This window comes from Parus major, chromosome 15 (assembly GCF_001522545.3).
Source record: "Parus major isolate Abel chromosome 15, Parus_major1.1, whole genome shotgun sequence".
NCBI lineage: Eukaryota > Metazoa > Chordata > Aves > Passeriformes > Paridae > Parus > Parus major.
The window spans coordinates 7,790,546-7,809,943 of NC_031784.1; the positions used below are offsets into that span (position 1 = coordinate 7,790,546).

General features: G+C 39.2%; 1 protein-coding gene across 4 annotated transcripts in view; it reads left to right on the forward strand.

Moving 5' to 3' along the window:
• PPIL2 (peptidylprolyl isomerase like 2) overlaps positions 1 to 19,398 on the forward strand; it is a 79,651-nt gene that overhangs the window by 21,246 nt on the left and 39,007 nt on the right. For all 4 annotated transcript variants that reach the window (XR_004499523.1, XR_004499524.1, XM_033518096.1 and 1 more), the window contains exons 9-12: positions 5,726 to 5,801; positions 6,585 to 6,745; positions 8,271 to 8,346; positions 9,514 to 9,620. Coding sequence is in view for 2 of the 4 variants with exons in the window: in XM_033518096.1 (XP_033373987.1) it covers positions 5,726 to 5,801; positions 6,585 to 6,745; positions 8,271 to 8,346; positions 9,514 to 9,620 (420 nt within the window). In the remaining 2 variants the exon portion in view is untranslated. The remainder of the gene's footprint in view (positions 1 to 5,725; positions 5,802 to 6,584; positions 6,746 to 8,270; positions 8,347 to 9,513; positions 9,621 to 19,398) is intronic.

Below are 19,398 nucleotides of genomic sequence, written 5' to 3' on the forward strand. Positions count from 1 at the left end.
TGTCTATGATGTGCTTCTCTTTGTAAAGGAATCTGCAGTGCTTCCTACACGTAGTCCATATACAGAAATTACTTTTACCCCTGTTGAAATGCAAATGTCCTGGGGTGAAGCATGGCAGTTTTTCATCAGCATATGGCCATATTATCCAGCCAGTCAGGGCAGGAGGTAAAGAGTAATACCATATCCTGGTGTGCAAGATACATTAGCAGTACTGGAATGGAGTTACTCAGGTGGAAGAAGTCATGGATTCTAGTTTAGGATTTTGCTGATGATGACAGAAATGCACATGACATTATTCCATATGATAACCTTCTTAGATACAGCGCTCCTAGTATGACTGGGTTTTTAGACTTTAGCTCTTTATACTAAAATTTAAATTTCCTTGTTTTAGCTTTGTGATCTTGATACAAACTCAAGTCAAGCTTTCCATCTTCTGCAGTGCAGGTCTTTACATTTTTCCAAGTTTCTCTCTCATATCATTATTTCAGATAATTTTTCTCCCAACTGTACTGGCTCATGTATCTTTCAAATGGATGTTGCTGTTGTATGTTGTCTATATTTCTCATAACTTTAAATCCACTTATATTCTTTACCTTGATGATGATTGGCTCAGCCTAACTCAGCATCCCTTGAAAATGTCATGAATGTGTTCCCAGCTGACAGACAACTCAAGTACTGTAAGATTAATTATTTACACTTAATGGGTAGGGCAGGATGTAAAGCGCTTGGAGATCTGTGGGGACAGGCTGTCTGTAATGGAAAAGCTGATATTGTTAACTCTTGTTTGCAGTCTTCTTACCTCCCTCTTCTGCTTGCCATTCTGATACATTGCTGTTCATCATTTCAATTTGCAGTTGGTTTTAAGGTAGGATTGGGCAGAACTTTTGAAATAATAGTGCATTAGACCTCAATTCAGATCTAGGTAATTCTTCCAGTCCTGTGTTTTACAGATTTTCCGCTAGTATTCAGTCTAAATGTTTAACCTACTTTGAGATTATCTTCCAAGTAAATTTTTGGGGGATTGACTGTTAGATCTTCATGTCAAATCTTTATGGCAAAATATGGTGGAAATTATTATTAATTAGTGTGAATGTAAATTCCATGTGTGCTTGAATCCAGTATTATACAAATTATTCTTTGTGTAGTGATGTGAAACTTAATGGCAAGCACATAAATACTGTCATCTGAATTCCCACATATAAGACCAGGCAGGCTGAAACAAGTGTGTGCCCTAGATCAAGTTGGGGAGATGAACAGGGTCAGGTACTGCTTTGCTGGACACAGTGGTGGGCTTCCCATCCCAGCAAGTGTGAGAAGTCCTGAGTAGAGCAAGAGTGCTGAAATACCCAGCTTTCAAATCCCATTTGATAGGAAGTGTTCAGAGCAGTGAAGAACAATTTCCCCTTTAGCACCCTGTCAATTTGTCATCCTCCACTGTGGCTCTGTTCACAAACAAGAGACAAACTTAAGTTTTTAAGGATGCAGCAGAAGTTATTCCTGCTCTGGAAACTCTACAAAGCTATTGCTGTGTGCTGGCAGGGGATTTAATGAGAAATGTGGCTGTGCTCAGTGGCAGTGCTGCAGGTGAGACAGAGGCACGTGGGGGTTCCTCCTTGCCTAAGGAATTGCAATAAAGCCCCTGCCCTGCTGTGCCAGGGGTAGCAGGCACAGTGCTCTGGTGGCAGCCTGCAGAGAGCCTTCCCTGGTAGATGCAGGCTAACAAATGCATCTTCTCTGCACTGCAGAAAAAGAAAAGAAAACACCAAATCTGGGTAAATGCTAACAGGTTTGCTGCTGTTAAAGAGAAAAAAAAAAACTCATACTGTTACGTGCTTCCTTATGTCAGTTTTATTGTTTCTATATAACCTAATCAGCTGTGGACAAGGCATGGCTCCCAACAAGCTGTTAAACACCACTGACATTTGTGGCAGAAAGCACAGCTAATGAGCAGAGCTGGAGGTAGCTGAGCTGCACACTGTTAATTGATATTTCACTCCTCAGCTATTCCTCATTTGCTCTTTGTGTGACAGAAGGTCAGAGCAGATTTCCTCACGGTTGTAGGTGAGGTCTCTGTGAGGGAGAGCCCTGCACCAATGGACGTGCAGAGTAGTGGGTAAAGAAGTGGGACATGGTCAGCACATGAGGGTGACAGACCTGAGGATAATTAGGGATGCAGCATGGCAAACCAAATGGTAAGAGAGAAATCAGGACTCAAAGAAATCAGTCTAAACCTGCTGGTTTTAACCTGCTTTTTGGGGGCTTGTATGTGGTGAATAAGATTAATAGAGTTCAAGCTGTTCCCCTGAATTTGTAAAACCAGAAAAAAACAAGTGGAATAAAACTTGAGATTAGCTGTTTTCAGAGCTCAGCTTTCAGGAAAACATTAAATATGATATTTTTAATAGTGATGATATTTAGCATCCCTTTGAAGTCTGTATCTGTGCTAGTAATTTGCTAAACTAAATTTTATGGTTCATAACCTTAATAAGAAAAACCCTGAGACTGCCAGCCATGGTTTTGAATATGTATTTGTATTTTTAAACATGCTAAGACAAACAAAAGTAGGCGATGGTTCATCTTCCTTTCTGGTTTCTGTGCAATTACACAGAACTTATTTCTTTAGGTCTTTGGGCTCCAGGCCTTAATCTTGACAGGATTGGGAACATCCCCATAAGTCCAGCCCTTCTCTGACTAGAAGAGGCAATTAATTCATTAGAACTTGAGGCTTTGACAATGTGACTGTGTCTGCCTGCCCATCCCTGTGGCATCTCGTTCGGACTGCTCTGATTCTGTGCCCAGTAATTGTCATGGATGCAATGAGAGGAGCTTGGCAAGCTTGTTATTAGTGTTTATACAGTTTTCTTCCTGAAGTGATGTCTAAAGACTGTGCAAACTTACAAAATTTTCATAGTCTTACTTTTAAAAAATGTGTACCTGATGTTGTAGGACTTAGTACAGTCAGTAAGGAAATGGTTTGTGTCTTCTGCAGCACAGGTTGGACAGTCAGGTGTGTTTCTGCACTTGGGGGCAGGTTGAGGCAACTGGGATCTTGTGTTTGACTTAGTATTCACTGCAGTACTTTCACAGTATGCTAATTCTGATTCACACTAATTGTAATCAAACTAATTCTAATCCAACTTCTCTTAGTATATCAAGATGCTGTTTTTAGAGGGAGGAATAAACATGTCCTAGGTGTCCTGTACAAGATGGTGCTCAAGTTTCAATTTGAGGAGCCATTTTTGAGGGACTATTCCACTGACAGAGGGAAATATCTTTTGGGGTAGGAGTGTGGCTTGTCCTCCTTCTCAGTGTGTGGTAAGACTCTTGTTTTGTGGAATCAGGAATACAAGGGACAACACTGTAAACCAAACCTTTGTTTATTTCCATCGGAACATGGATGTGATGGAAGGACCTTGTACAGAGGACCTGGGTCACAGTTCTGGGGTTTGGGGTTGAGCTCTCTCAGAGGGCAGATGGACAGCTGGTCTGCAAGGAGAAAGAGCTGCCCTGTGGCCTTTCTGTCATGAAATAATGGATGCACTGCCAAAGCAGGGGCTGCTGGTGATTTGGAGAGCCCTGAGAAAAACCCTGCAAGGAAAGAGGCTGTAAACATTTTGCTGGAGTTGCTCTATGCCTGTGCATAGGCTGGTTAAGCCACACAGATGTTTGAATGAACTGTGGCTGTTAAACAGTGTGAGCTAACCTGATTTATGATACCCTGAGCATAAGCCCCTGGGTTTTGTAAGGCACTGGCAGTTGTGATGTCCTTTATTTATTTTTAAACAATCAATAAATCAATAAATGAAGAAGCATTATTTAGAGGAACATCATGAAGGTGTTTTCTGTTTCATTTTTACTGCTGCCTTCCCTCCTATCCATAAAAAACCGGTTTCAGTAGTCAGTCTTGCCCTTCAGCTTTGCCATGAACTGCAGACATGGATTGCTATAAATCCCTTTATCTCTTTTAATATTAATACACAGATATTTTTTCCCTTTCCTGAAAGGATAAGCAGTTCTTCCTTCCTTCCTTCACCTTTTGAGGTAGTACATTTATGTGCAGAGCAGTGATTGCTGTCTTGGAAAGCTGAAGCTCATGATTTGCTGCAGAGTATTTGGGAGTGAAAACGTTCTGTGAAAACACATGAAGTTTTTTCTCTAAACTTTCTCCATGGATCTTGTTTGCTGTCAGAAAGCAAGGCTCAAAATCATCTCTATTCACATATATAAATATGTACGTAAGGTAATAAATAATAAATACACCTGAGGGCTGGTGTCAGAGGAAACAGAAAAGGCTAAAAAATAAATCCAAATTTCCTATTTTTTAGTAGTTTTATTTAAGGATTGTCTGTTTCTAAAGCAAGATCATAAAGATGTAATTTTTTGGGGCCTTGTTTTGTCTCAGTGAAGATCTATTGGAGGGGTATACTGGGACAGGAAACAATAGGAAATTGTTATCTGGTGATTAGGAAAGGGGACAGCAGAAAGCCAGATCACATTGAGGTGCAGAATCACACAGCTTGATTTCATAAATGTGTTTTGGTTTTACTACCAGCAATAGAACTAAAACTGCACTCTCTGGTGGAAGCATACTATTTCAGAGATTAATGAAAGGCATAATTAGATCATTTTATAAATTATGGAGCTAGCAGCTCTGCTTGTATTAAGCATTACAGAGATGAAATTGTCAAACTTTTTATCAACCATGGTGGTCTGAGAAACCTTGTTAAATTTTTTAGGATAATATATTTAATGCTGTTCATGTTAGGTCATAGTTTTTTGCATAATATGTTGCATTATTTTTATCTGAACTAGAAACTATTGCATATTATTTTGTTAGTTTGGTATTTTAAAGTTTGAATTGTTTTCTGTAAGATAGACTTTCCATTAGTGACTGGGTGTCCTGGGCTGATGTTTTGACCTTTATGTGCTGCAGAAGAGCTTGAGGAGAAAACCTTGAAGTCATTGTAAGGAGAGGATTAAAGACTGTTTAATAATAGTATAAAGTAACCTAGATCACCAGTAGGCATTCCTTGTCTCACTCTCTCTAGTGAAAGGTCAGAGTTCTGCAGAAAGTTGCCCAGAGATAGCATAAAGAATCACAGTTAATGGACTGTGTGTTTTTGCTGTTTTCCTCCAGTGGTCACTAAATTGAATTTTCATAATAGCTTTTTTCTTTTTTCTTTTTTCATCATTTTTAAACATAGTTCTGTGAGCACTAGTGAAAAAACCAACTGTCAAAACAGTTCTTACTGCAGAGACTTGCTCTGAGGTTTTATTTGTATTTTGAAATGCATTGCAAAAGTTCACAGAGCATGTGCAAATCAGGCCTAGGATTATAAATAGCAGGAGATAGCTGATATGCTTTTGCATAGATTTTAGACCAAAGCTCAGAACAAAGGAAAGAACCAGGGGATTGCATTGTTCTTGCTTCTCTAGGATAGGGGAGACTTGGCTGAGTTCTCTTAGTAACTCCTGTAGGTGATATATGTGTAATATTATGTTTGGAACTGAATTCCAGATCCCTAAGGAGTCTGCTATGAACAGAATCATTGCTGATGTTGGTTGGGGTGGATTGCTTTATATTTTTTTCATCTTTCTGTGGTTTGGGGAGTATGGAAGTTACTCTGTTTCTCCCTGCTTAATATGGTATCTGCCTAGTCTGTTGCTTGGAATATGCGTCTACCAAGGTCTCTGATACTAGTTTTTTAATTATTATTATTTTCAGGATCCAACAAACCTGGATAAGTTCAATGTCTCAAACTTCTTTCATGTTAAGAATAACATAAAAGTAATTGATCCAGGTAAGGATGAATTGAAGGTAGGCTGAGAAAACACAAACCCAAACACGCAAAATCTGAAGATGATGTTGTAGAATTGACTCTTTTCTGGAAGAGCACCTCTCAGTGGTTAGCTTATTATGCTCATACCTGGTTTTTGGGTTTTTTAGTCTGCTGCTGTGCAAGCATCTCTTTCCATTTACCCAATCAAAATAAGTGAGTATTATCTCAGATATGGAATATCTATTATCCAGCAAATAATAAGCATACCAGGACAGAGGACAAGTGAAACTTGTAAAAATTAAATATAATATTAAAATACTAACTAAATTAAATTCCACAGTCCAGAAATCTCCTTCCACTACTGTCACATTAAATATATGATTCTGGGATTTTTGTATCACAGACCTATCCATTCAGTGAGGAGGTGAAGGACAGAAGTTTATATTGTACCCAATTGTATTTTGTCTTTATTGTTCTATAAAAATTTTACAAGACTTCAATGGACTTTGATAATTTCTAGTGGTTTCAAATAAATTTTCTTGATAGTTGGCTTGATATTTTTTTTCTTGTACATCATATTGGCATTTATTATGCTCTATTTTGGGTTACACTGTCATTAGTGTTATGCATTGCTATTTGTCACGGTGTCTGGATGAATATATGTCGTTTCTAGACCATTTTATTTTTAAAAATGTAGCATTGATATCTGGAAAATTTTTATGTAATTAGTTATGTAATAAACTGAAGGAGAACAAAATACAATGTTTCTTTTAATTCTGTGTGATTTATCTTTGTCTTACCTAGATGAAGAAAAAGCCAAATTAGATCCATCTTACTATTTGAAAAATACAAATACAGAGACCCGAGAGACTTTACTGGAGCTTTACAAGGAATTCAAAGGTGATGATATTTTAGCAGCTACTATGAAGGCTCCTGAAAAGAAGAAAGTGGATAAGCTGAACGCAGTAAGTTGACTTAATTTGTAGTTTGGTACTGATTGACTTCTTCAAGAATGGTAATAGTTGTTTTTCTTCTTAGAGGCCGTATTGCAGTATAAACAAACACTGCTCCTTATGTTTCCTCTCACTCAGAAATTTGTCATAGATAAAAAGATGAGAATCATATCAGGATTCCTTAGACATGCATAGTATGTGTCAGAGAGTTTCAGTTTGCTAAATCATTGCAAATGAACCTAAACATTTGAGAACTGAATCACAATAAGAAGGAAGAATCCTTATGATGTGGTTGTGTATGTGTTGGCAGAACCTTTTTCTCAGGTTGTAATGTCTCACTTTGAGTTTGTTTATCATTTCTTCCTGCATTTATTGGCAGAGAGAGCTCACCTTAAGGGTAGTGCAAGTGAATCATTTCTGGTGTGGACAAATACATAAATCATCCACAACTGCTTCTCCATTTTGTTTTTCCACTGGAATGCAGGATTTAGTGGAATATTGTAAAGGATGTTCTTCCAGGTGCATATTCATGGTTGTCAAGAGAAACAATTCATCTGTATCTAGATTTCCTACATCAAAGGCTATTTGAAATGGGAAAGAGAGAGTATTCTTCTGTCCTTTAATAATTCTGGGATGTATGTGCTTACTTGCTTTGATTACACTTATCTGAAAACTAACAGCAGTGCAGCACACATCTTCTAATGAGGGGGCTTAGAGACAGATTAGGGAATGTATGTGACCAAGGAGTAGGATCACAAATGCCCCCTTTTTGGGACATTGTAGTGTTACAATAAAAACTGATACATATATAAGAAGAAGAAAAAAGAGGGCAGAGGTAAGGATGTCAGCTTATGATGTGGATGGGCATAGCTGTAAACCTGCTTAGGATGCAGTGAAACCTTAGGGAATGAGCATTGACCTGGCCTGGACTCTTTACAGGCATTTCCCTGGAGCTCCTGAACATGTCTCTGAGTTTATTAGATCTTTGCAATTTACTACAAAATCCATGTGTGACGTTAATGTTTCCCTTCTGTAGAATTACAGAGCTCAAAATAGACCTTGGGAACCATGGGATGGTGCCTGTGCACACAGCAGGGCCAGCTGTGGGAGGGGCTGGTTTGCTCTCCCCTACAGTATCTCTGTGGTTCACAGTGTTTTCCTTCCACTCAGCAGCACTAGCACTGGAGACTTCTATAGATGTCCTGGCAGAAGTACTCCTTGCCTCTCTCCATCCATGGACATAGAAATTAATTCTGATAACAGAATCTTTGCATAGTGATGTATTAAACTGTAGTGGAAGCATTAAGCCCCTTTGGCTCAGCGCATGAGCAGCCTTAACTACAGTTTCATCAGAGCAAATGTGGGCAACAGATGGAGAATTATCACTGCACTGGGTGTTTGTTTCTTTCAGTAGCAGCTAAAGCAGATAGCCTTCAGAAGGATGGCATTTCTGTGCTTCTAATGCCTATATAGTATCTTTGGTAGATAAATTCTAAGATCTAATGTCTTTTTCTCTTGCTTTTTCCTCTGTAAACAGGCTCACTATTCCACTGGAGCTGTAAGTGCTTCCTTCACCTCCACTGCAATGGTGCCTGAAACTACCCACGAAGCAGGTACTAGAACTACGTACCTACAAATTATTGATTCATTTCTAAGATTCAAAGTGTGCTCCTTAGCACACATACATTTATGAGAACTGAAGGAATTAATTGGTAATTGGTCAGTGCTGATGCCATGGAAATGTATTCCCTGACCAGATATATCCTTACTTTCCAGTGAGGTTGTTCTGAAAATACTGGAGCAATTATGATCAAGCTTTGGCTTTGAATAACAGTTACTTCTTTTGAACCAAAATTAATGAGCCATTTTCTATGCCCAGGGATGACAAATTGACATATACCCTTTTCTAAGTTAGGAATTAAATATAATATCTCCTAAGATACCATGCAAAACCTTGCCCACCTTTTTGGCCTACAGCAAAGTTTGTGATGGTAACTTTTAGTTTACTGATTTTCACACAAAAATACATTTTAATACAGTAAAGTTTTCCCTTTATTCTCCAGCCTAAACATAAATGTATAATATTTACTTAGTGTGGATGTTGATTAAATAGCTGAGTCATTAGTATTTCTACTTGAGAAAGTTGGGCACTAAAATTTAGATTGCACATACTTACGCAAAGATTGAACACATTGCTAAAACTGTGTTTATCAAATTCAGTTCCTTTACTTGGTAAGCTACAGTGATTTGAAAGTGACTGAGTACAGAAAATATCTGACTAACTGGACATTTTGACAAAATGGAAATGGAAACATCATAGATTGATCATTTGGTTTGACTTACCAGTAATGTCTCCAGTAACAGCTTCAGTTGTTTTCAGAACTGGGTAGGTCTCTGTATGTCAGCAGTTTGTGGCTGACTGATGAATACCTGCTTGGCTTCCAGGATTGACAAGAAGCAATTTGGGTTCAAAGTAGCATTTGTGGTTGGTAGACATTGCTTGAAAATTATAGTTTGCAATACTGAATGCTTCTGGGATTTAAAATATACATTATTTGGTTGGTTCTCAAAGAGTTGGTGGTTTACTGTAATGGAAAGTGTTTTGCACATTAATCTAATGCAAGGTTATCATAGATGAATTGCAGAGTAGGATCTCTCAAGACCTAGTACCAAAGGAGAAGAGGTCAGACGGTAGGTTCTAGGAATTGTGTACTGATGATTTCTAAAGATCAGTGAGCAAGCTTACAGAGAGCTAATTACTGTCTTTTGCTTTGATGTAGCTGCTATTGAAGAAGATGTTGTGAGATACCAATATGTGAAGAAGAAGGGATATGTGCGACTTCACACTAATAAAGGAGACCTAAACTTGGAGCTGCACTGTGACATGGTACTGTGCCCCATAAGATGAATTTCTTAGATAACAACCAGAATTGGAGCTGGCAGTGGCAATGTGTTTATATATATATATATTTACACTATATGTGTAAGTGCTCTCTGTGAGTAGTCCCATCATTTTAGTGGACTACCTACAATATGCCAAGGTACATGTTTAGAGCTTTGAAGGGTCAGGACTAATGACCCAAACAATGACCAGGAAGGAGGAGAGCAAAGAGAAGGCAGAGCACAGTGAGGAGGGAATAATCCAGTGTTACACAGCAACTTACTAGCAGAACCAGGAAAGGAACCTCACTGAAACCAAGAGTAGTCTGTCAGTCTGAGTTCATGTAGTTAAGATTCCCAGAAATGGTTAGATTTGTTTCTAAAACCTAAGCTTTATAGAACAAACCTAAATGAAAACCTTAAATCATGTTTTTACTTCCTGTTGTCCCAGTTCTTAAAGTTCACGTTTTCAAACACCTTCCCTTTGCCATTAAGAGAAGTTGATTTTAAAAGAACAACAGACTGGAGCTTTTTATAGTCTATACAGTCTGATTCTGGGAGAAATCAGTGGCTCTTAAAATAATAAACATGTCAAGGCTTCTGATAGATGAATGAGTTGTGGCGACAGTGATGTCTCAAACGTCACTGCTTGGGTAGTGTGTTTGCTTATTTATTTGTACAGCCACTTCTATAAAAGGAAAAAAAGTTTTCAGACCTTTGATGGTTTACTGAGATTTTTGTCTCAGGATATTACAGGCCTGAAAGTTGGTATTTTAAAAAGTTGAAGGATGTGAATAGGGGTTTAAATGGTAAAATTTGTGTTTCTTGTGACCCTCACAATGCTTAAGGGCAGTGGTGCTGGGTAGGAGCTGGGGTGCCTGCTGTGAAATCCAGCTGTACTGGGAGAATGCATCCATTTTTGTGTGCAAAGAAGAAAAAGGAGCAAACAGCATAAGCCTTCTGGCTTTTCCTTCCTTTCTCTCACGTGAGTAAGAAGCAAGATATGTGTAAACATCTCAAGCTGATCTATGCAAACAGCATGAAAATCTCCACAGCAGCGTATCGTGTTAGTAATTCTGTAGGTCTCTGTCATCCCTACAGGTGTTTTCCATGCTCTGAAATAGTAACACTGTAATAAGGCAAAAAGCAGAGGATGTGAGTACGGCAATATTAAGGGGAAGTGGCAGAACGAGCAGCTTGCATTGAATCATTTGTTTTGCCATATGTTCTCAAACTGGCTCCTGGCTAAAGCAGGCTGATTGCAGCTATTCTTATCAGCGTGGGCTTTTTGGCCACATGTATGACCAGTGTCACTCAGTCCTGAGGACCCAGGCTCAATTGCTCATTATAAACTTCCTGTATGATATCTATTATGTTTCCTATTCCTGTGAATTCCTATTAATCCACCTTTCACACACAAAGTTTCTTCATGCACACCCTGGAAGTGTGTGCTGTTTTACACAACCAGACATGCTCCAACACTGGCCTTCAGCCATCTGTTCCTTCGTGTCGATTAAATCTGTGTGAATTTAGCAGACCTTTGGCACTGAATATGTTTAGAATAAACAGGAAAAACTTGCTGCTGTAGGGAGGTTTTCACAACATCCACCTTAAGTTATCATCCTGGGTCTGTGAAATCAGTTCTTTCCAGGTGGTACTTGTTTTTCTCCCTTTACTAAATAAGGAGTTTGTGCTTCTGACTTCAGTTTTCCTGAATCACACTGAGGTCAGCTCAGTGCAGACAGAGCAAACACCTTACAAACATATAGCACATACATAGGTCACAAACATATACACAAATCAGCTACAATGAATTTATTGAGACTGTAAAGATCAACATAAAAAATAGGGAAGGGACAAAATCTAAACATTGTTCAACACTTCCAGTTCACCCTGCTTGTGAATATGCATGGCAATACTCTTAATTAATCATATGCCAAGTTATCAGCTTTTCTGCCTTATCCAGTGCAAAGGCTGGACCAGTCCTGAGAGCTAATTGGAGCTGGTTTATATACAGAATTTGGTTTTCCTGTCAAAGTGTACAGTGTGGGTAAGGTCCTTGAATGCAGTCAGGAGGAACAGGACTATACCATAATGCTCACTCAAATATAACTGCACAGTTGTTTTTTTTTTAATTGCTGAGGGATATCCTGCACACTGGTCATTACGGAAGCCACCCTGGCAGTGATCATAATTTCACTACTGCAAATATTTGATTGTGAAATGTTTAAGGAAGCTCAAGGATAAAGTTGCCATATAAATTTGACAAATATCTGTGTCTGGATAGGACTTGGAACATTTAAATTACAATTTAAAACAGTTTTATGGTTTAGATTTCACTACGTACTTTGAGGTGAACTCACTAAAATAGAGAGCAGCAAATTACATACTTGCTCTCTTAGATTACTGAATTTTCAGTTGGATTTTCATGCCTCTTGTCTGTATTTAAGCAAAATATTCTTGCAGTTGTGGTGTCAGCAGTCTGCACTGCTTCTGAAATCTGCCCAGTATCTGTTGCCTTCAATACTCTCCTTGGGTGCTCATTCCCTACCCCTTCACAGCTCTGTTGTCTCCTTTCTTTCCCATTTTTTTTTTGAGTTATTTGCCAGTATGGATTGTTTGTAACTCAGTCTATATGTACATGTGGAAATCTTTGTTTAAAAATAAATATAGGGCTCTTCATATACAAGTACTCTAAGGTGCCAGTGGATAAGATTGATAGTGATGAAATTCTTCCTAACACCAAAAACCTAATCAAGAAATGTTTTGTATTGATCCAGGGCAGGAAGTCAGTGTTGCAGTGTGATTGAAGTCATCAGTTACTTTGTGACAAGTTTCAAAAAGAGCATGAAATAGGACTAGAATCCAGGTATTTTCAGTGTTTTGAGATCACTTGTTCAGAGCACCAGAAAACTTCACTCAGATTCCAGAAGAATGGTGTGTGGTTTCAATCATTGACTTGAAAAAAGGCAATAAAAAGACTTTGGAAGATAAGCTGGATTTTTTTCCCACCCTTTTGAATTTGTACCTCAGATGAGCAAAGGTACTGTTCTCTCTTGGGATCATAGCAGTGTGCCTACTTTTTTTTGGTCCTTTGTTTTTCTCCCAGTTGTCTTATTTAGATACAGTATGTTCCTCCTGATGGGGACTGATCAGATGGCCATTTGTAGGGACATTTTCCAGGAAGCTGAGTTCAGCTGCACATAAGCAACATTTGTTGTATACACTAATTGGATAAAAATTTACAAAAATTCTACTTGCCAGAAGTAATTCTGGCAAGTACAGAAGATTTAACAACATCCAACAAGTGTTATTCTGTCAGTTCTAGTCCTATGCATGTCAAACATAAATTCTGAAGAAATAACTGATGAAAGGCCATGCATATCACTGAATTTCTTGTATTTTATTTACTGTGATTTTTCTAGTCTTCTCAAGTTCTTTCAGTTGCTTTAAATCAGGATGCTGCTGGGAACAACTGCATATTATCCATGTGTCTTCTGCTGTATTAGTAACTATAGTGATGGAGTTTTACCTTGTAGGTGGTGGAGCAGCCATTTTAAAAAATATATATCAACATATAAATAAATATGTAAATGTAATGCTCCAGAAGACCCTGTCAAAATGATGAACATGTGGTTTGATGTTCTAGCTCCCCTCTCTGCTGGGTGAGTCCTCTGCACACAAGTGGGATGATGATCTGGTGTTTCAACACATACCAAGAGCTGTAATCAAATACTAATCTGTAGATGCCACAGCAGGTTTTAGAAATTCACTTCTCTCTCAGGTTTAGTACTTTAAGGTTTATAAGGGCAAGATGGCAAAACAAAGAAGAATGTGAGATGGATTTCAAAGCTCTATCTGGCACTCCACAAATGCTTTTTTGAGGTTTTAGGGCCTAGCAAACTCTGCTTAATGATGATGTCTTGGCATAGCTTTCAGAAGAAGCCGTTACTCTACAAACATTGGTGGCTTAATCTTTTTAGGCCCTCTGACCTGTTAAATATGCCTGTGATCTATAAATGTGTAATCCAGCCCCTGTTCTTTGAAATCATCTCTCCTTTTGTGTGAGGGACTGTTCTGAAGATCAGAAGCCTGTAAACTTCTTATCCATTTCCAGTGGCAAAGAAGTGAGTTGCTGAAAAAATTCCTTGACCTCTTGGCATGATGAGGTTCTCCAGTGTTCCCAAAGCTCACATTTTCTTTCTGATTTAAACCTCCATTCTACTTGCTTTCTGTCAACATGATATTGGCTCTGTCTGGGAAATAACTGGCTGCTGTTTTACCAGTATCTGTTCATTTGGTAATAGAATTGGAGGGATGAAGTACAGTGGTCTTGGTATGGTTGTAATGGCTTATTTCATAATTTTTTATCAAAATAGGCCATTATAATAGGAAGAGCTGCAACTCTCAACTTTGGGAGTTCTTGTCAACAGAAACTAAGAACAAACTAAGCTGTGTTTTTCCAGTAGAAGAGCTGGATATGTTTTTTAAAAAATTTTGTTAGGAATAATGATGTTACTTCACGGTGTGTTTTTTCCTCCAAGTGGAATAATAGCAGACAGATCTACTGCTCTTTGGGGCTGAGAGTAGGATGGCTCTGCACAGCTGTCTGGATGAACTAGGTTGTTCTAAGTGATTGGAAGCTGATATTTTAATAGTTTTAACTTTAGGGGCATAACACCCTGTCCTGGTTTAACTCCAGTCTGCAACTAAGCCCCACAGAGCCACTCACTCACTCCCCAGTCAATGGGATGGGGGAGAGGATCAGAAAAGGGGAAAACTTGCAGGCTGAGATAAAAGCAGTTTAACAAGTAAAGCAAGAGCTGCACACACAGCCAGAGCAAAATAAGGAATTAATTCACCACTTCTCAAGGGCAAGTAGATGTTCAGCCATCCTCAGGAAAGCTGGGCTCCATCACCATTATGTTTACTTGAGAAGACAAACATCATCCTTTTGAATGTCCCTCCTTCCTCCTTATTCCCACAGCTTTATATGCTGAGCCACCTCTCCATGAACCTGTCCTTGCTGCCCTGGGCTGTCTGTGTGTTTTCCTGGCAGCCTTTTGCACTGAGTAATTGGTGGAAAGGCATTTTGCACATTTGGACCCTTCCTGCCTTCCCAGCTGCCCTGGCAAGCTGGATCTGGGAAGGGAATTGATTGTTACTGGATTATGCCCCTTGATTTCTGACATTTGCAGACATGAGGTGCAGACATCCCATACCAGCTGTGTCTGCCACTTAGTGATCCCAAACCCAAGGATGAGGTGGGTGGTTTGGAGTTACACAGCTGCTGCTCTTCATCTTTCTCTGACGTGTTTCTTGTTTGTACCTTGGCTGCTCGGATGAGAGCAGGGTGACCTTGGGAGGCTGACAGCTACCAGAGCTTCTCTGTCTAGCGTGGAAATTGTTACAGGTTGCATCTTCTGAAAAGGTTGAGTTTCTGTGCAGGCAGCTGCAGATTGATGAGATGCCAGGGAGCCACTGTGGGACCTGCGTTACTCCAAGTTTTAAGCTGCTGGAGATTGCTTGAGCAATTAAAGTTGCATCCTCATTTAGACTGTACCCACTTGTGCTGTCCTGCTTACCAGTGCATCCTCATCAGCACCCAGCCCTGCACTGTGCTGTCTGACAAGCTCCTTAACCCTTGGGTGATGATAAATTTGGAGGGGGCAGTGAGGTGGGGAGAGGATTGTTTTCTTTTCTACCACTGCAGTAAATATAAGTTAGAGGAAAAGTAGTAACTGTGGCTGGCTGCCTCTGGACAACTAGTAGTTAACATTGACAAATTAGATGAGTGAATTAGATGCCTTGTTTAGTTTGAGTTGTGCTCAGCTAAACTGATTGATTGTCCCTGTGTTTGCAAAAATGTGAGAAGTAAAACTGAAGTGTGTCATCTTTTTACTGGCATCTTGTCTAAGCTGAGCATCTTGCTTAGACTTCAGAAAAGTTTTCGGTAACATCATGAACGTCAGTATTGTGGAAGAAATGCCTTTTTAAAGTGAAATTTAGCTATCTGCTGAAGTCTTTGCTAAATAGCTGATTAAATTACAGTGAGTTTCTGCATAATGAGAATGCATTAATTCTGCTCTTTGTTCTAAGCAAACTTGGAGGCTTTGAGGTAGCAAAATAGGCAAATGTTTGCTATCAAGTCAGCAATCTATTTCCCAGGGCATAGTTAGCTTGTCCTGGCTCTTTTTGTTATCAGTAGGAGTCTGGTTGAGGGTGCCCCAATGCTTTCATGTCTCCCAGTGCTCACTCTCTGGAACTGTGCTCTTCTGATCACGGATCACAAATTGCCTGAACATGTTTGCTCTTGGTATAGCCAGACTGAGAATTGTGTCCGTTAGATGAACTGTGGCTTTCTTGAGCTGAACCATCGTAGGCAGCTGTTGTTTGCCACCATCACCTGTCACTGGCTCAGTCCCTCTCACACTGGGGAACTGTTAGCAGGAAAGTGGAGCTGGCAGGGAGTGGTGTTTAGGTCTGGAATAAACGTTTCTCCTGCAGAAAATGTCATGGGCTTCCCACAGTGAAATTCTTCCCATGCTCTTGCAGTGGGGCTTTGTGGAGTTTTGGGTTTTCTTGTGCCTCTTGCTGTGAAACAAATGAAATGTGCTCATAGTTATTGGTGCAAAGTGAAACAGGGTGGTTTAAATGGCCTTCCAGAACAGTACTGGACACTGAAACATGTACATGTTTCTTTCCATGGCTTAGAGAAGGGATCAGACACTTGTACCTGATAGATGGTGACTCCTGAAATCGTACCATTGCATTTAGCTCTAAGTCCCAAATCCAAGCTTTTATTGCTGAGTTCTTTTCTGTTTGATGGGTAGGTTGAATACTACAGATTGAAAGGTAGGGGGGAAACTGAGTTTAAACCTTACCAAATCACCTCTTTATGGGCTCATGCATTAGAAGAGTTGCTGAATGAACAATTACAAGATTGAAAATACTCTGTGTACAAGTACGTAAATGGATTAAAGCAAAACAAAATCCACCTTGCATTTTAAAGGAGATCTGTGTTAAGAAAATGGAAGGCTTCGTTTGAAGCTTTAGAAATTTCCATCACTAGTTCATGCTTCTTAGTAGCAGAAATCTGGCATTTGTATGATAAGATGAAGGCTGTAGAATGCAATTTTAATTTGAGAGGAATGAGCTTTTCATTATTTCCTGCTTTGAAACATAGGGTTAATGAGCATATAGCAAGGCTCTGTAGTTTAGTGCCACTACTACAGTTCATCCAATTTAGAGAGAAAAAAAGAAATAAAAGGGAAGTGGAATTAGCACAAGAAAATTATACAGATGTGCAAATGACAGCTTCTGAATGCTTAGTGTGAAATTTCCCTTCAAGGTTCATGCACATCCTCAAGGGATGGAGCATTTTGAAATGATTAGCTCTTCACATAGTAAAGCCTTTTTCCTTGCAGTCATGGCAACAACTCAGGAGCTCTCCCCTCTTTCCCCATCTCCCGCACCTTGGCAACAGGAGTGCTGCAGGTTTTTCATCTCCTGTTTGGCTTTTTGCTGCCCAGTACAGATTCTGAGTTAAGGTAACTTTTACAAATGTAATGACCCATTGTAATAAAGAGAAAGGACAGCTGCAGACTGAGAAATCAGATAGGGACCTGGCTTGGTTGGTCCCACCCTTCAGGTGTCGGGTTGCAGCAGCAGAGATGAATTTTGCCTGGCTTGGAGCCACCCTTGCTGGCAGAATGGAAACTGAAATTGGCTCAGATAAAATCTGCATTTATCCTAGAAGCTTGTAGTAAGCAGTCAGGGCTTTTTTCTGTTTTGCTTTGGTTTTCTAAATTGTATATTCCTTTTTTCAGTGTTCTCCGAGTATCATGCTTTCACAGTGTCCTGTCACTGCTATTTTTGCAGGGTCATTGTTTGTGGCAATCTCTCTTGAACTCTGAAATTTGTCTGGGCGTAGTAACTGATAGAGTGCTCGTGTTTCCAAGCAGAGTTACCTACTAAGTGTGTTAGCTAAATGGAGACTAAAACCTACTTAAAAAACCATTGGGCTGTGGCCCCATTAAATATATATATATCTGTGAGCCAAGCAAAACATTTGTGGCATCTTCTGGGATAAGTGCTCTTCTGGATTCTTGTCTCAAAGCATTTATTAAAATTTTACTGCTTGTCTTGGGTGTGAATTTTCAGCAGTTGAAAGACAGTTATCTGGCATCTACAAAATAAATAGGGAGCACAGTTGGAGCAGGTGACTCATTTTTGGTATAAATAAGATTTTTCTTCTTGCTGTTTGTCATTTGGAAAGAGAAGTGTCTTTAAGCTCTAAGGACATCATAGAGACCCTGTATTCACTTACACGGTCCCAATTTGACCTAAGAAAAGGATGATTTTTCAGGGCTGTCCTACCATACTCTTTAGTCAGAAAAGCCTTCCACAAATCTTAAATTTTCCTTTTTAGGACTGTCAGTGCATCATTCTGAGAAGATATTGCAGTAGGTTTAAAACAGTGGATTTCAGATCAAGTGGCATTTTTCCCCTTGACTTCCTTATGTATAGGTCTAAGTCATAGTCAGCAGAATAAAATTATTTAAGTAATTTCCTGCTGAATGTAAAAGGGATAAAGAGAGAAAAATTAGCTGTTGCTGTTGAGGCCAGTTTAAGACAAAACTAGCCAGAACTAAGAAGAGAGCCTAGAGCACAGACTCAGTAGTGAGAGAACAAAAAACTGGCATTGCCTCCTGCATTTCCAGGTGCCTTGACCATCCCCTCCTCCTTTAGAAATGATGTGATGCAAGTGGTGTGCAGGAAGTTTCTGAAGAGGGAGAGACATCTTTGCATTCAGAGACTGGGAGTCTGACATCTGCCACAAGATCTTAGATCAAGTAACAAAGTCAGGTTTGTTTATGTGTATTTGTCATCAGTCTTTGTAGTTGGAACAAAGGCTTCAAAGTCTGGCCTTGTTTGTATGGTCAGTGCAGAACACAACTTCATTACTGAGGATCTGCACCTTCCCCATAAACCCCAAGCCTTTTTTTCCTGCTTTGGACAGGATGCTGCTTTAAAAAATCCCTGAAATGTGCTTGGCAGTGTGAGATTTGGCAAGAACATTAACTGCTTTAAATAAATCAGATAATCTGAGCCAGATATTCTAGATCTACTGCATGACTGAAACTGGGGTTTATTACGGATTGAATGCAAACCTTCTTATTTGTGTCTAGTAAAAAGCACTATAAAAGGTAGTGGTAATGTTGCTAAGGAACTGTTTACCTGCCAAATGTATCTCTGTGATGCATGAGGTGACCATGGGAACCAATTTGGTGGCAATTATTTAAAGAAAACCTTGCAGTGAAATGACTATTGCATGTATACTAAATATTTCTGAAGTTGCATTTGAAAAGCTTATTTCTGGGAAAGGGTGTAATAGCTAGAAATCCATTTAGAGAGAAGGGTCAGTACAGGTCTTGCATAAAAAATACATTACTAGAGCCAGTTTTTTTGATGTATAATTTACAAATCGTGTTTTGAAAATAAATAGGAAATCTGTTTTGGGTTATCAACTTTGTGCAAATTCAAAATGATTTGGTGTCCATTCCTAGGGGATCCAGTCTTTTGCCTGGTTTCATTTTTTGTAAAAAATTAATTACAGGTTGCTGTATTCCCCCTTGAGAACTTATTAACTATATCTCTCTCTCCAGAGTGCTCAGCTCTCATGAGATAAAGTGCCTTAGGCTAAAAGCTGCTGATTCCATTTCTGATTCATAAAGAAATGTTTTAAATGTATTTTTGTCCTTACTGACATTTTCCATGAGTAA